Genomic DNA, 14,893 nt, shown 5'->3' with positions numbered 1-14,893 from the left:
TCTTAGCCTCTCTGTTTTAGGAGAGAGGGCTGAGCTTTGATGGGTTGTTCCTGTTTGGTACTCTGAAGAAAAATTCATGGCTATGCCAGCTATGCTGTACTGTATACTTTTCTTGGGCTTTGAATATCTCTCTTTGGCACTGGGAGTTACTTCACCAACAGGGGTTGTTGTTCCTCAGTTCTACATTCATAATTTGATTTCAAGGTGGTTTTCCTTTGTCCTCTCCAGTCCCCTTTTCATGGTGGTTTGTTTGTTTCTGCACAGTATTTGGCTATTCTCTCATCTCTTTGAAATTATGCGTTCTTCTTTCTTGATGGGTTTTATCTTTTTTCTTTGGCTTTTCTGTTTGAAGTATTGTTCTTTGTGTTTTTTTCCCTTCTTTGGGTTGTGTTATTTTGTATGCAATGAAGATCAAGTAAATGATAGAGTGGGTGTTGGTTGAGCAGGAGAGGACAGAAGAAGGTGGTGGTGGTAAAGGGAAATTGGCAATGGCATCATCATCTTCTGCTGCTGCAAACCAGAGCCCAATGCCCAAGAAAGAAGCAGCCCGTACTTATCTTCCATACCCTCCTCCTCTTGCCAAATATGAGGATGTTGTGATAAACCCAAAGCTTTTTTTGGACACTTTGGAGAAGCTCCATGCTACTATGGGAACTAAGTTCATGTAAGCTTAATGCTCTCTCTTCAACTTTCATGCTGTTGTTTTGGACTCCTATGAATCTTTACTCTCATTATCTCATCTTGTGTTTCATATTCAACCTTTATGGTTTATATGTTGAGAACTGTAGGTTTTTTTTTTTTGTTTTTTCTATTAGGGAGATGTTACTATGTGCACCATTTCCCCCTTGAAAGCATGCATATGGTATGCCTTTAACGGCACCGTAAAATTGTGTACCATAAACCATAAAATGACATAACTTTTACCATCACACACAAAAAAAAAAACTTTTAGTTTAAGGAGTACTGTAAATTTGCTATTCTTTAACTTTACCCCCACAAATTGGTATAACATACACCGCAACTATTTGTAACTTTCACTTAAAAAAAATCCTAACTTCATTAGGGGTGCACATCATGGATTTCCCCTTTCTATTAACATCTATCAATAATTTTTTGCCATTTAGAAAACAAGGATGGAGATTCACCTCCATTGTGATATGGAACTTCTTTTCCCTGTTGACTCTTGAAACATTTATTTTGTTAAAATAAAATGATGAAAACAGGGACTCCTGCAAAATGGAAAAAACCATGCACCAAATGGACATTTCATTTGACACTTTCTCTACAATGTATAGATTGAACTTTGAAGAATCATTGTGTCTATTATCCTTTGAGTTAGGGGCTTATATTTGTTACTAAACCCTTGTGTTCAAAATGTACCTCCCAAAAGTATTCTGGTTGTATTTTCTTGAACTTGGAAGTAGTAGCGCAGAGTTTAGCTTGATGTTTACAGAATAACTGTTGAATGCACTTCTCTCAGTTTTGGGATTGATAAATCCGGCATACGGCTTTGTTCTGCCTAACTAATTCATTCAAATCATGTTTAAGTTAATAAAAATGGTCCTGAGCTCTTCCAACTTTACCACTATCTGCTAACCATTTAAACTTTAATAGTCTTAACTGACTTAATTTTAGTTTTGTCGTTGTTATTGCAAATTGCAATTTATAAATATTCATTGTGGAAGCAGTGATGCATTAATTGCTTGTATTTTTGTCAACTAATCGCTTCTAAACAATAGAAGTTTGGAGGACCTGCATGCTTACATTTATGTCACTCTTCTTTGTCAAGGATGTCACAGTTTTCCATGCATGGTCACAACAATGTAGTTTCTACTTTAACAAGAATTCTTCTGGTTCCTTGTAGAACAAACTCGAAGTATAATGTGTTTGCTTTGCTTAATGAAGAACATGAATCTTTAGAAATTTATTGACCTGTTTTTATTGAGGGAGCTATACATATTGAAGCTGAAGTCATTTCCATGAACCACTGTGTCAAAGAAATTAAGTAGAAGCAACTTGTTAAGTTAAGACTTGTTGTGCCAAGGTTTTGCACAAATACCTACCAAGTCATCATGCTTACAAGTTGATGCCATTTTTTTCCACACCTCTTGCCTCAAAATTTTAGGGATTGGGCATTATAATCTCAAATTTGGTTAGGATTTCGACTGAAAGTTGTCAACCCGATTAAATTCGGAAAGAGCCTGGGCAGGGGCTTTCACAACCTATGCAACTTGAACAACCTGAATTCTGCTGTTAACCTTCAACATGGATAAATATCTCAATTTGTTAATGAAAAATATACTGTCTTTAAAATTCTTTCCTCAATTGGGTTAGTCTGCAAAAAAAAAAAAAAAAAAAAAATTGGGTTAGTCTGCTCATTAATGTGGTGGTTGAAGGACCTCTTGTACAGACTGGAACTAAACTTTATTTATAGTCGCGATTCAGATCACTAATAGACGAGCTCTAAATGCAGCACTACTTACGTGGCAGCCAACAAGGGATGTAAAGCCACACATTCATATTACAGTGCATGTGTTTCATGCATTGAAAAAAAAAAAAAGGGGGCAGATGTAAAGCCACACCTCCGTCACCGTCTTCTTCTCCCTCTCCATCTTCCCTCTCTCGCTCTGAAAGCATTTGCAGATTTGTACCAAGAGCAATATACAGAACAGAGAGAGAGAGAGGCAGATTCTTCTTTTTGTAAGCCAATTGCAATTTCTTCTAACCAACAAAACGTGCAGAAGATAGAGACAAATATATATTGTTAAAATTTACCATCACCTACCACCAATTTACCATCACCTACTACACTCACCTACTCCTCATCTACTACACTCACCCTCTCCTATATAATGAGCCACTCACCATTTGTAATAAATATCATCAGATAACAATCAATAATACATAAATTCTTACATGGTATCAGAGCTAGGTTAACAACCTAGTCATTCTGCTTCACCGGCGGGCGGCAACCTCGCCTTGGCCGCCCGCCGGACCTCTACACATATCTTCACTCCACTGCCACACATTATTCTTCTTGATCTTGATCTTCTTGTGTTGCAAATCCAGTGCCGGAAGAAACTCAAGAATTCTCATCTGCTTTAGAAGCCACTTTATCCTCCTTTGTTTGTGATCCCATATCCATCACAACTGGAACCACCGTTTTAGATACATTATCTGAGTCTACAAGAGAAGATCATATGCCTCTTCTTTTGGCTCTCCCACAACCAAATTACAAGCATCCATTGCCGGAACACCATCAGTAGCTTGAATTACTTCAGGCAAATCAGCTGGCTTTACTGAATCAGCAAAAGCAGCAGATTCGGCAGCCAAATTGGGATCATCTGCTTTTGATTCCCCTGACTCTATCACCACCACGTTCTTCTCAATAACATGAGACTCGTCATCTGAACTGCTGCTGCCACTGCTAGAGCTCCCACCATCCAAAGACACTCGTCCACTATTTGATTCTTTCACAGACTCAACATACTCGATACTAACATTCTTCCTGTCAGAATCATCCACATGCTTCCAGCTGATCACCCAATTATGTTGTTTTTCTCTCTCCCATGTGACCCACTCTCCAACCTATACTTTTCTTTTTTATTCTTTCCCCCACAATCTTTTTTTTTAATCAACCCACTATCTCTCTCTCTGGTCCCGTTGTCCACTTTAATCAACCCCACTATCTTTTATTATTATAATATATTTCCCACACTATTATCCTTCACTCACCCTATATCCACTGATTCATCAATATATATATCTATACTGATTTTTCACAAAACTTTATTTTATTTTATTTTTATTTTTTCTATCTTTCTTTTTCATCAATACTTCAATATTCTACAACACAAAAAAAAAAAAAAAAAAAAAAAAATCATACATCAATTTTAACATGGGATTCTCTTTGTTTGATTAGGAGCTACGTTCAGTGTGTTTTGGTATTCCTCTAGATGATTAAGAACTATTGAAATTTTTGTTTTTTTCTTTTCTGCACTTATGATAGTTGTCTGAAGATTTTTTTATTTCAAAACATCTGATTTTTGTTACGTGGGGTTTGTGTTCTAAGTAGTATTCTTTACAAAATATTTTATCGGGTGATAATTTTAAAAAAAAAAAAAAAAAAACCACACATCGTTTTATTCATGACAGGGAATTAACCCCGATCACATTTCTACAACAACACACACACAAAAAAAAAAAAAAAAAAAAAAAAAAAAAACAACAACAACAACAGATTTGTTTTCTTTTCTGCAGCGGTCACACATCGACCTCACTTCTTCGCCTCTTCCGCCGGTCTTTTCTTCTTGCCCCCGTCCTGGGCGGCCCTTGACGGTGCTGCCTCCGTGTTTTCCACGCTGCCGAGCACGTTCACTCCCCCATACTCCTCCACTGCAGCATATGGTGTCCCTCCAAATCGGAACATCACGGTGGCCTTCCGCTTCAGCTCCTTGTTTTCTGTCTTTAGCACACTTATCTCTGCTCGCGCATCCTTATACATGCGTTGGAGCAGAGCCAGCTGGGAGTTTAATTGCTGCACCTCATTTGCCTTACTCTGCAGCCGGTTCGACAAGTTTGTAACCGCAGTCATGGTTTCCACACATGACTTCAAGGTATACTGATTGGCTTCCACATCCGACTGCACTGCCATTTTTTGCTCCACCGACCGCATCGGAAAGTTCAACGGAGCAAAACCAGAGGTGTTTGGTTGAGGTTCACTGGCCACCGCACCAGTTATTTCTCTTGTGGGCTCGTTCAGTTCTGGAAAGAGCGTGAGCAGACCACGGGAAGAGGAGGCCATGTTCTGGGTAGCTGGACGGGAAGAAGAGGCCATGTTGCTGAGTGTTTCAGAGACGGGTTGGTTACAGAGTATTACAGAGTTTCTCTCTCAGCAAAGGAAGAGTTTTTTCAGAGGATTTTCAGAAGTTTTTTGTCTGCCTCAGCCTCAGCATCAACCTTGGTTAAATAGCGAGGCAGCCACGCGTATCGCGCGCCACTTGACGCCAGACGACAAACGGGCGCGCCAGCCAAGGCACTCACGTGCCTCGCCATCATGTCCGGCACATCTTTTTATGACTTGGGCTCGCCTTTTGATGGCACGGCTTTTTATGGATTGGGCACGCCTTTTGATGGCACGCCTTTTGAAAGATTGGGCACACCTTTTGAGGGTGCGACTTTTTAAGGGTCCGACAAGACTCTGTAAACTGTCCCGACATTGATTTCGGTTAGTTGCTACAACGGTCCGACATGACCCCATAAACTGTCTTCTACAACGGTCTGACACGACCACACAGTGTCTGCTACAACGGTCCGACATGACCCCGTAAACTGTCTGCTACAACGGTCCGACATGACCCCATAAACTGTCTTCTACATCGGTCTGACACCGCCATCCAGTGTCCTCTACACCGTTATGACACCACCATACAGTGTCCTCTACATGGTTATGACACCACCATACGGTGTCCTCTACAACGTTATGACACCACCATCCAGTGTCTTCACCAATGGTCTGACACGACCATACAGTGTCTCTTATCCTCTTTTATTTTTATGTATTTTCTTGTTTTGTTACTCTCTCCAAACTCAAGTTGGTTAGTTTCTATCCTCCTTGAGTTTGCGGGGGGCTGTTAAAATTTACCATCGCCTACCACCAATTTACCATCACCTACTACACTCACCTACTCCTCACCTACTACACTCACCCTCTCCTATATAATGAGCCACTCACCATTTGTAATAAATATCATCAGATAACAATCAATAATACATAAATTCTTACATATATATATATATATATATATATAGAGAGAGAGAGAGAGAGAGAGAGAGAGAGAGAAGAATGGATAGAGAGAGTGAAATGAAGCAGTCCAAGTTCAAGAGGATTTGTGTCTTCTGTGGGAGTAGCCAGGGGAAGAAAAGTAGCTACCAAGATGCTGATATTGAGCTTGGCAAGGAATTGGTATATTATTGCTTTCATGCCATTAATGCCTCTGTTTCTTTTATGGGGGTTTTATGGTGTTCTTTCTTTGGGACCTTTCTTCACTTGGGTTGTTGACAAATGTTGTTTTGTCTCATGGGTTTTGTTTGAAATGTGTTTCTCACACTTTTTATCTATTGGATTTGATGTGGGTTTCTCTTGAAATCATGTAAATCTATTTGTAAGTTGGTTCATAGGTCTTTTTTCATTTAGAAATTTTGATTGATACCTTCAAATGGGACATTTTTGGTGCGGCTTTGGAAGTTTTTAGGCAAAACCCTCCATGTCAATCAATGTTTTCAGCTCTGTTTCTAAACAGCTCTCTCTCTCTCTCTCTCTCTCTCAGTTGTGATGTGTCGGCGCCGATCTCTCACTGTCGAGTGTGAGCAAAGAAGAAGGATGAAAGAGAGAGGTCAGAGAGAGAATCAAAAATGAGAAAGAGAGAAAAAATGGCAAGTTAGCAACAGTGGGCGCAATGGGCGCCACGTCATTTGTGCTTGCTCTAGAGCTCTTGCTCTAGTGCTCTGAAGTATTTTTACTTTATTTATTGATTTAATTTTGGCATAGTGGAGTGACATTTTAGATTTAGATATTGAAAATTACCATCTAGGGTGTTAGAAAGTTGTAGTTATGTAAACACTTTGCTGTGGAAGTATATCCCCCTCCGATTTATTGTGGTGGAGTGAAGTAGGTAAAGGTTGTCAAAATAGGGATCCTATATTGGATCAATAGAAGGGTTGACGTGGTATACGATTGTAGAATTGGATCAAGGAAACATTGTGAAAAATAATTTGTAAATGTGTAATAATTTTACATGACAAAACATTTTCTTAAAAGTAGGCTCAAAATAAATGTAAATTACACTAAAAGGAAATGAAAATATTGTGAAAAATATAATGCACCTTGTAAATATAAACATCATACAAAAGAAAATTTGGTAGTAAAAGATTTGCATTTCATGAAAAAAAGAAAAAGAAAAAAAGATGGAGAATAAGAATTTTGCAAAAGAGCATTTCGCATTTTGATGGCGTGGTACATAAAAGAAAAGGCAAAAGATTGTAAGTGAAAACCTATAACTATTGTCTATTGTATTGTAAGAATACTTTAATGCATATTGAAAATACTGCCATTACTGACTTGCAATTTTGCCACTAGAAACGGGATTTGATTTGTAGATTCTTGCAGCATTTAATATTTAGCATGAACTATTTTTTCTTCTCCATGCTATTGCTGTTGTGCTGGAGTCCTTTCTTCAGCCATTGTAGTTCATTGTTTTGTGTATGTTTGCTTATTGTAGGATCCCTATTATAGGGGGGAAGGACCTAGACTTGCATCGGCTTTTTGTGGAGGTCACTACTCGTGGTGGTATTGAGAAGGTAGTAGTGATATTCTCTTCTTATTGATTTAATTGGAACCCTTGAATTATCAAGGCAAGATCTTTTATGGTGCTTACTGCTTAGTAATGCTTTATCACATTGTTTTACGTCTAAACTTGTGTGGCATACCACTAGTCTGACTGGCTTTGTTTTAACAGTTTTTCTTCTTGGTTTGGTTATACATCACGGTTTCTTAAAAAGTTGCGTACAATTTTTCTGAATATTTAACGGTTTGTCTATGTTGAACTATTTCACATTTGCTTAGTGATTCTCTAAATTTATTGTTTCCCATATTGTGGGTAGGGGTAGGTAATGTTGGTTATTTACATTTGTTTATCTGTTATCACATGCTTCAAAAAATCCTAAAGTTTGTAAGTTTTTTCTTTTTGCTAATTCTTACAAGGCTTTTATGTGCTATCCTTGTAACTCATGCTTCACTCGGCAGGGATAAATTGCCTCGCCTTAGTGCTTTCACCTTGAAAACAATTTATGTCTAATATTTGTTTCGTTTTTTTTTTTGGAAGCCAACTTTAGGTTATGAGGATAATGTTTCACAATGATTCTATTGATATGAAATTACTTGTGGCTTTTAAGGTGAAGTTCATCAGGTGTTACATAATGAATAATTGCAAGCAACACCAAGCATAAAAAGATAGCCCAATTTGCAATCAAAATGTGCACATTTGCAACCTATGAATGCAGTTTCCAAATGAGTTACCAAATATCATCCTATAGTGTGAAAATATGATTTTGAAAATAACTTCCAAATTCATACGGGAATTTTTATTTTGGGACTGGATGTACCTTTGTTATATACTTCCTCTTCTTCCTTTTTTTTTTATCATTTTTGTTTGTTCCCTTTTAGTATCTATTATGACCAAGATTGTTAAATTCGGGATCCTACGTTGGATCGTTGGAGGTGTTTTATATGATCGGATCGTAGAATCGGATCAATGATCGTAAGATCTTACCGAAAAAGACAAATTACGTAACAATTTAATTTAAATAAACATTTCTTAAAAAGTTTACACAAAAATGAGTCTATATTCTATTAAAAAGAAGTGAAGATATTGTGAAAAATATAGGCCTTGTTTGGTTTGTGTTTCTCAAAAAATTTTGGGAAAAATTCTCTACAAATAAGTTTTCAAAAGTAATCAAACCAAACAAATTTTTTCAAATTTTTTTTTCAAAACTTGTTTGGTTTACAAATTTTTCAAACAAATTTCTCTCTCATACACATCAAATCAATTACTTTTTCCAAAACTCTCTCTCAAAATAATTTTTCAAAACATTTTTTGAAAAAAAACCAAACCAAACAAATTTTCGTACTTTTTATCTCAAAACATGTTTCTCAAATACAAACCAAACAAGGCCATAATACTTTTTGTACAATGTACATATAATATTATATAATAGTAAACTCGATAGTAAAAGTTTTGTATTTCATCAAAAAAGAAGGTGAATAAGAAGAATTTTATAACAAAATACTTTACAATCTACAATAATGCATAAAAAGTGAAGAAAAAATATTGAACGAAGTTGGATATGAAAATAGATTAAGAACTCAAAAGTGCAGCTTAACCGAATGATAAGGTTTGTCGTTAGCATCCCTGGTGGAGTGGATTTGAGTCACAAAAATAATCTCTCTAAAAATTGGGAAAAAGTTGCAATCATCTTACCCTCCTTAGACTCCACTAAAGCTAAGTTTGTTTTTTCGATTAGTTAATTTTTTTAAATTACCGCAATATTTGAATGTTTATTTCCTAGTTTGTTTTTTTAGTCTATTTGATTCAATATTAATTAATTTTTATTATCTATTTTGATCACATAAATTGGTGTTTAGACAACAAACATAAAATTTACAATAAAATATGTCATACAATACAAAACAACGGGCTATAAAATATGTCGTACAATACAAAATCGGATTCGGATTGGGATTCCACGATCTTATAAGACCCTATTACCAGGATCGAAAGATAAATTTTACACGATCCGGATCGATTGTACTCAAATGGATCATAAGATCTAGAGCGGGATTCTGATAACCGTGATTATGACCATTTGTGGTTTTGGTCTACAAAAATTTTGTTGGAAAGAATTGAAATTAGGAACTGTACTACCATTGTGTGTCACAACAGTGATCTTTGAACTTCAAAATTTCTTTCTTTTTCTCATGTCTTATGCAACCAAAGAGATCAGTATAGTCTTTTATTCACTCTGTTATGGAGTTTGTAGATGACCTGTAGATTGTGATTTTGTTATTAACTTTCTTTTAAAGTATTATCAAATGTTGATTTGTTTACCAGTAATTGTTGTGGTCAAATTGAGCTGCACAGATACTCAAAGAAAGAAGATGGAAGGAAGTGACTGCTGTTTTCAGTTTTCCCTCCACAGCTACAAATGCTTCTTTCGTGCTGCGTAAATACTATGGGACATTGCTTCACCACTATGAGCAAATTTACTTTTTTAAGGCCAAGGGTTGGAGTCCATCTGTTGGTGCGTGCACATAATCTCTTGAAACCCTCATGATTATTATTTTTCTTGTGGAATTCCCATTTATGGAACAAAATTCTTCTGCAGATCCTTCCCAGAGTCTGTCTTCTCCACCTGTTCCACCTCGGGCTTTGGCTGAACCAGTGCTGCCAAGCCCGCCAATGACTGAATTTCTGGTAGCTGGATTGCAGCCGCTGAGAACTAATGTGGCAGAATTTTCGCATGGAGGTTTTCCCTTTTCTTCTTTTGTCCCTACCAATAAATATAAAAAAGTGTTGATTACATCAAGACTCCCTCACAGATGAGAGGAGTAATATTCATATGCATAGCAAGTAAAAAAATATAAAAAATATTTCTGTTTGTTGTATTCCCATCATGTCCGTATCCTAATTTTCTGAAAATCGCTGTGCCAGTTTCGGCTTCACCCTAATAAAACCAAAAAGTTTTCAGATATTTGCAAGATGAGGTTGCTAAGGCATTTGTTATATAATGGTCTCTTTGAAAGAGTTCTATAAGATGGCAACCGGACTTGGAATTTTGCAAGAGTACTCAAATATTAACCTGTTGCTTTATTGTGCCAGTTTTCTTTTTCTGTTATAATTTCTCTCGGTGGAATGTTGCTTCTAATAATGTGTCATAGGATTGATGATTGTTGAGTTGAAGTGAGTATATACCTTGCAATGCTATTTGTCTCGTCAATGGGTTTTATCTTGGATTTTCAATTTTTCACAAACCATTTACTTGTGTTTCTGATGCATATCTGTGGTAAATCAAATAATGCCTTCCCTCTCTAATGGCTGCAGAAACTTCAGCGCCGCCATCAACAGGAACTCCAGCGATTGGTGTCATTGATGGGAAATTTGAGACTGGGTATCTTGTTACTGTCAGAATTGGCTCAGAGCTGCTAAAAGGAGTACTTTATATGGTTCCGCAGAACCCGGGAAGCCAAGTGCCACAACATCAAAATGCATCTGCTAGCAATAATGACAATAATACCCCCGCAGCATCAGGCATGTCTCGTCGCAGGCGTAGGAAGAAATCTGAGATGAAAAAGAGGGATCCTGCTCATCCCAAACCCAACAGAAGCGGATATAATTTTTTCTTTGCAGAGCAACATGCTCGGTTGAAACCACTTCATCCGGGGAAGGACAGAGAGATCAGCAGGATGATTGGTGAATTGTGGACAAAAATGAAAGAACCTGAAAAAGCAGTAAGTGCAAAAATACCCAATTCTCTTGTATGCTATAAATGCTACTTGCTTGCTATACTATAATTTGGTTATGGGTTAAATACGCAAATGGATCCTAAAGTATGCGTTAATATCAAATGTGTCAATTTGGTTACCAACCTATTAATTTTGTCAGTGATCCCTACCTCTGTTTCTGTCTACAATCGATAACAGAAGTGCAGCCACTTTTGTAACAACATCTTTACACATCAGCAAAACGAGAAGGAAAAAAAAGGGGTTAAATACACTCTCAATCTCCAAAGTACGTGTTTTGTTTCATTTTGGTCCCCAATATATCAACTATGTTAATGTGGTCGCCAACTTATTTAAATTGCATTAAATAATCCTCAGTGTCACTGGTGATTTGACAAAAATACTCCTACTCCTGTTATCAATTGCAAGCGGAAACGGAGGTAGGGACCATTTGATGACAAAATTAATAGGCAGTACCCAAATTGACACATTTGAAATATGAGGGACCAAAATGACACATAACACGCATACTTGGGGACTTTGTGTATTTGACCCTTTGGCTGTCTTTGACTTCTATTATATCTAAGTATTATTATTATTATTTTCATTCGTGGTTTTTGTTTCAGGTTTATCAGGATAGAGCTGTGAAGGACAAAGAAAGATACAGAACAGAGATGGAAGATTACAGGGAGAGATTAAGGACAGGCCAAATCATAAGCAACGCGGTGCCAATACAGCAACGATCTCCCGTGCCACATTTGCACATATTGGAAAGTAGTGAGAAAATTGTAACTGAAGGTGGGGAGTCTCCTCAAACTCCAGAAAATGAGATTAGCAGTAAGAGTGACTCAGAAGATAAAAGTGCAGATAAGGACTCAGATGATGCGGAGACATCTCCAGGAGTGGAATTCGGTGCTGAAAACATGGGCATGGAAGATTTAGTTGACAAAGAAGGTTTCGAGCTGCACCCAAATAAGAAAAGGGCAGTCAACAAAGCTGGAGACGAGAGCTTGGAAAACTCAAATGATATTGTTATGCAAGAGACCAAGAAGGACTCGGTAGCTGTGGAAGAGAAAGGATCAATGCCTTCTGAAGGGAAAGAACCATTGCCTAGCGATGAACAGAGAGGTTCGGTTTCTAGTGAAGCAAAAGAAGCAGTGCATAGTGAAGATCAGTAAGTGTTTTTTCTATGGTGTAGGAGGCTAGCCTCTATAGGTCATCATCATACCTTGTTTGAGCATAGTTGGATTTAGATATATGCTAGTAGTATGTGGTTTTATTGATTTCTTTGCAGATGTTTGTTTATCGTGTTTGTACAATCATGGTGCTGTGTTAGATTATATGGTGTTCCTAGCTTTGCCAACTTTGGACAATTTTGTAATGCTGTGTTGGTAGATATGATTTTGGATTGAAGTGACGTTCTGAGGCACAATGCTGCCCCAACTTTTATCAGTGAATTTTCTCTGTTGCATTGTGCATTTTGACCTTTTGGTGGAGATGTGTTGAGGTGCAAATTTGGTTTTGCTTGGGTGAGTTTTTAAGATAATATATGTAAGTGCTTATTTATTGGTAGTTATCTGTTTGGTTGTGGGTTTTGAAGACTTTGACATAGTTTCACTTGTAAATTTTCATTCTCTTACTTTGTACCCTGTTGTATACAAAATCATCATATTTAGATTTTGGTTTAGATTTTGGTAGTTGGACCTTGAATTATCTGTTTTTGGAAAATGCTATTTTAGGAAAAAAAAAATCAGTTTGTGAAAAAAGTCAGTGTTATATGCCAGTGCCTGTTTGGCAGAAATTATTTACAGTTTATTTCAGCTTTCAGCTTAATTTAAGCTATTTTGATGTGCTTGGTTTAGCTTATAGCTTATAGCTTATAGCTTTGTGGAAGTCAGAAATCAGTTTATTCTTTGAGTAGGACAGGAGATGCTTTAAGAATAAGCTGAAAATCAACTTAAGTTGAAAGTTATAAGTTATAAGCTGTTTAGGCATAAGTTATAAGCACTTTTTTACAGTTCTACTAAACAGAGCTAGGCAATTTTTTTTTTTTTTTTTTTTTTTTTTTTTTTTTTGTTTTTTGTTTTCAACCAAATCAAACGGGGAACTATTTTAGCCAAAACTAAACTGGGAGTATCAGCAGAGATATTGGTGTTATTTGTATGGACCATAATCCTTTGGAACCTCTAACCAAAAATTGTGGTTAGGTGTGATGGTCCTCTTGTGGAAAAAGATGAAACGTATAGTAATCAAAAACTTTATTAGTACATAAAAGTCATACAAAAATAATTACCAGAATAACGTGACGACATCATTTTTATAAATATAAATAATTTTATAGATGTTTTGTTTTATAATGAAAAGCCTCTATGAAGCCATATTATTATATATGAACATTTTGTTAGAATTTTCTACTTTTATGTCATTATTTAACTATTGATAACTCAAAATATGCATGACATGTAAAAAAATTAATAATATATTTTTATACAATATAATATAAATAGTTAAATTTTTGTATGTAAATTATGAAAATAAAGAATATTGAAATTTATAATTTAAGTCCCACAATTTTATCACAATTTGTTTATTATTTTTTAATTTGTCATAAATTTAATCATATAACTTTCAATTCCCTTCGTTAGAATTGCAAACTTAGGTGAGCTCAATCCAAGCAACTGGAGTTGAGCTTAAAATATTTTAAAGATTGAACAATATAGTTTTTAATTAAGTGAGGACCTATACAAAAAATTCAAATTAAATTTGAGTGGATTTAGACAGAAACACCAAATAACCTGAGAAACTAAAACAAAATTATATATAAATATATAAATTATTTGCTAATTTATTTTTTTAAATAATAAATAAAATTAATTAAAAATTTAGTATTAATGAACCAAAAAAAAGCAATATAGAATTTTTTTGAAAAATATTTAAAAAATACACATTTTAAAAATGGATTATCGAATAAAGGATTGTTTGGGAAGTGCCACATTAGCTCACTTTTTTGTCTTTTTATTTTTTCTTGATCACATCACATCTTTACTTTTTTACATATCTTTTCGTAAAATTTTTTTTGGATCACATCACATCTTTACTTTTCTGTACATATTTTCGTAAAATATAAAAAAGTTATACTTATTTAGCATTTCCCAAACTACCACTAAGTTGATATTAAAAAAATTTACTTTTTATAATGGCAAAAATAATTTAAGGGCAAATTACTTACACCTCCCTTGAGGTTTAACCCAATTAACGCTGTTAATGGATATCATAAATTAACTGAAATGCCCTTTTGACAAATAAGAGCAAATTACCCACACCCCCTTGAGGTTTAGCTAAATTATAGATTCTCCCTGAGGTTTAGATAAATTATCATTTTTAAATAAGTTATGAAATGCAAAATTAAAATGGAAAAACACTTGTCACACTACAAAAAATTAAGGTTGCGTTTGGTAGAGCTTTCTAAATATGATTTGAGAATAGGAGTTGTATTTTGAGTTTGTGAGTTTTGGAATTATGATTTGAGTGTGAAAAATTTGTTTGGTGAATGAGTTTTGAATTGAGTGGAGAATTTTTGATGTGACATATGATATTTGATACAAAAACTTACAACACATAACCAAACACACAACTCAAAATTTTTTTAAAGCTCATAAAAAACTTTAAAAAATTCAAAAAATATTTTTTGTTGAATATACAAAAATTAACATGTGTCAAACAAAAAAAAAAAAATTGCACTGTTCCGGTCAACTGGCTGGATGACCGGTTAGTCTAAATTTTCCCGCCTTCGACCGAGTTTTCAAAAGTAAGCATAGAATTAATTTTTGAAAGCTG

At 35.5% G+C, this 14,893-nt stretch overlaps 1 protein-coding gene across 1 annotated transcript; it reads left to right on the top strand.

The window, feature by feature from the left end:
- The first annotated feature begins 399 nt into the window (after positions 1–399).
- Positions 400–12,382, top strand: LOC114309997 (HMG (high mobility group) box protein with ARID/BRIGHT DNA-binding domain-containing protein). The gene is made up of 6 exons (XM_028255879.2): positions 400–664; positions 7,281–7,359; positions 9,699–9,858; positions 9,943–10,083; positions 10,659–11,065; positions 11,683–12,382. The coding sequence occupies exons 1-6, from the start codon at positions 420–422 to the stop codon at positions 12,232–12,234; spliced, it is 1,584 nt and encodes a 527-aa protein (XP_028111680.2). The 5' UTR covers positions 400–419; the 3' UTR covers positions 12,235–12,382.
- The last annotated feature ends 2,511 nt before the right edge of the window (positions 12,383–14,893 follow it).

Source organism: Camellia sinensis, chromosome 6 (genome assembly GCF_055761805.1).
Source record: "Camellia sinensis isolate YWXY chromosome 6, ASM5576180v1, whole genome shotgun sequence".
Taxonomy (NCBI): Eukaryota; Viridiplantae; Streptophyta; class Magnoliopsida; order Ericales; family Theaceae; genus Camellia; species Camellia sinensis.
This window is presented reverse-complemented; position numbering and strand designations above follow the sequence as displayed.

What these genes read in the sequence shown, in the direction of transcription:
- LOC114309997 (XM_028255879.2), top strand. Translation starts at nt 420, where the DNA reads ATGATAGAGTGGGTGTTGGTTGAGCAGGAGAGGACAGAAGAAGGTGGT. An exon ending in CTCGTGGTGGTATTGAGAAG is followed by an intron (nt 7,360 to 9,698) that starts GTAGTAGTGATA and finishes TGAGCTGCACAG; the next exon opens with ATACTCAAAGAAAGAAGATG. An exon ending in TGAAAGAACCTGAAAAAGCA is followed by an intron (nt 11,066 to 11,682) that starts GTAAGTGCAAAA and finishes TTTTTGTTTCAG; the next exon opens with GTTTATCAGGATAGAGCTGT.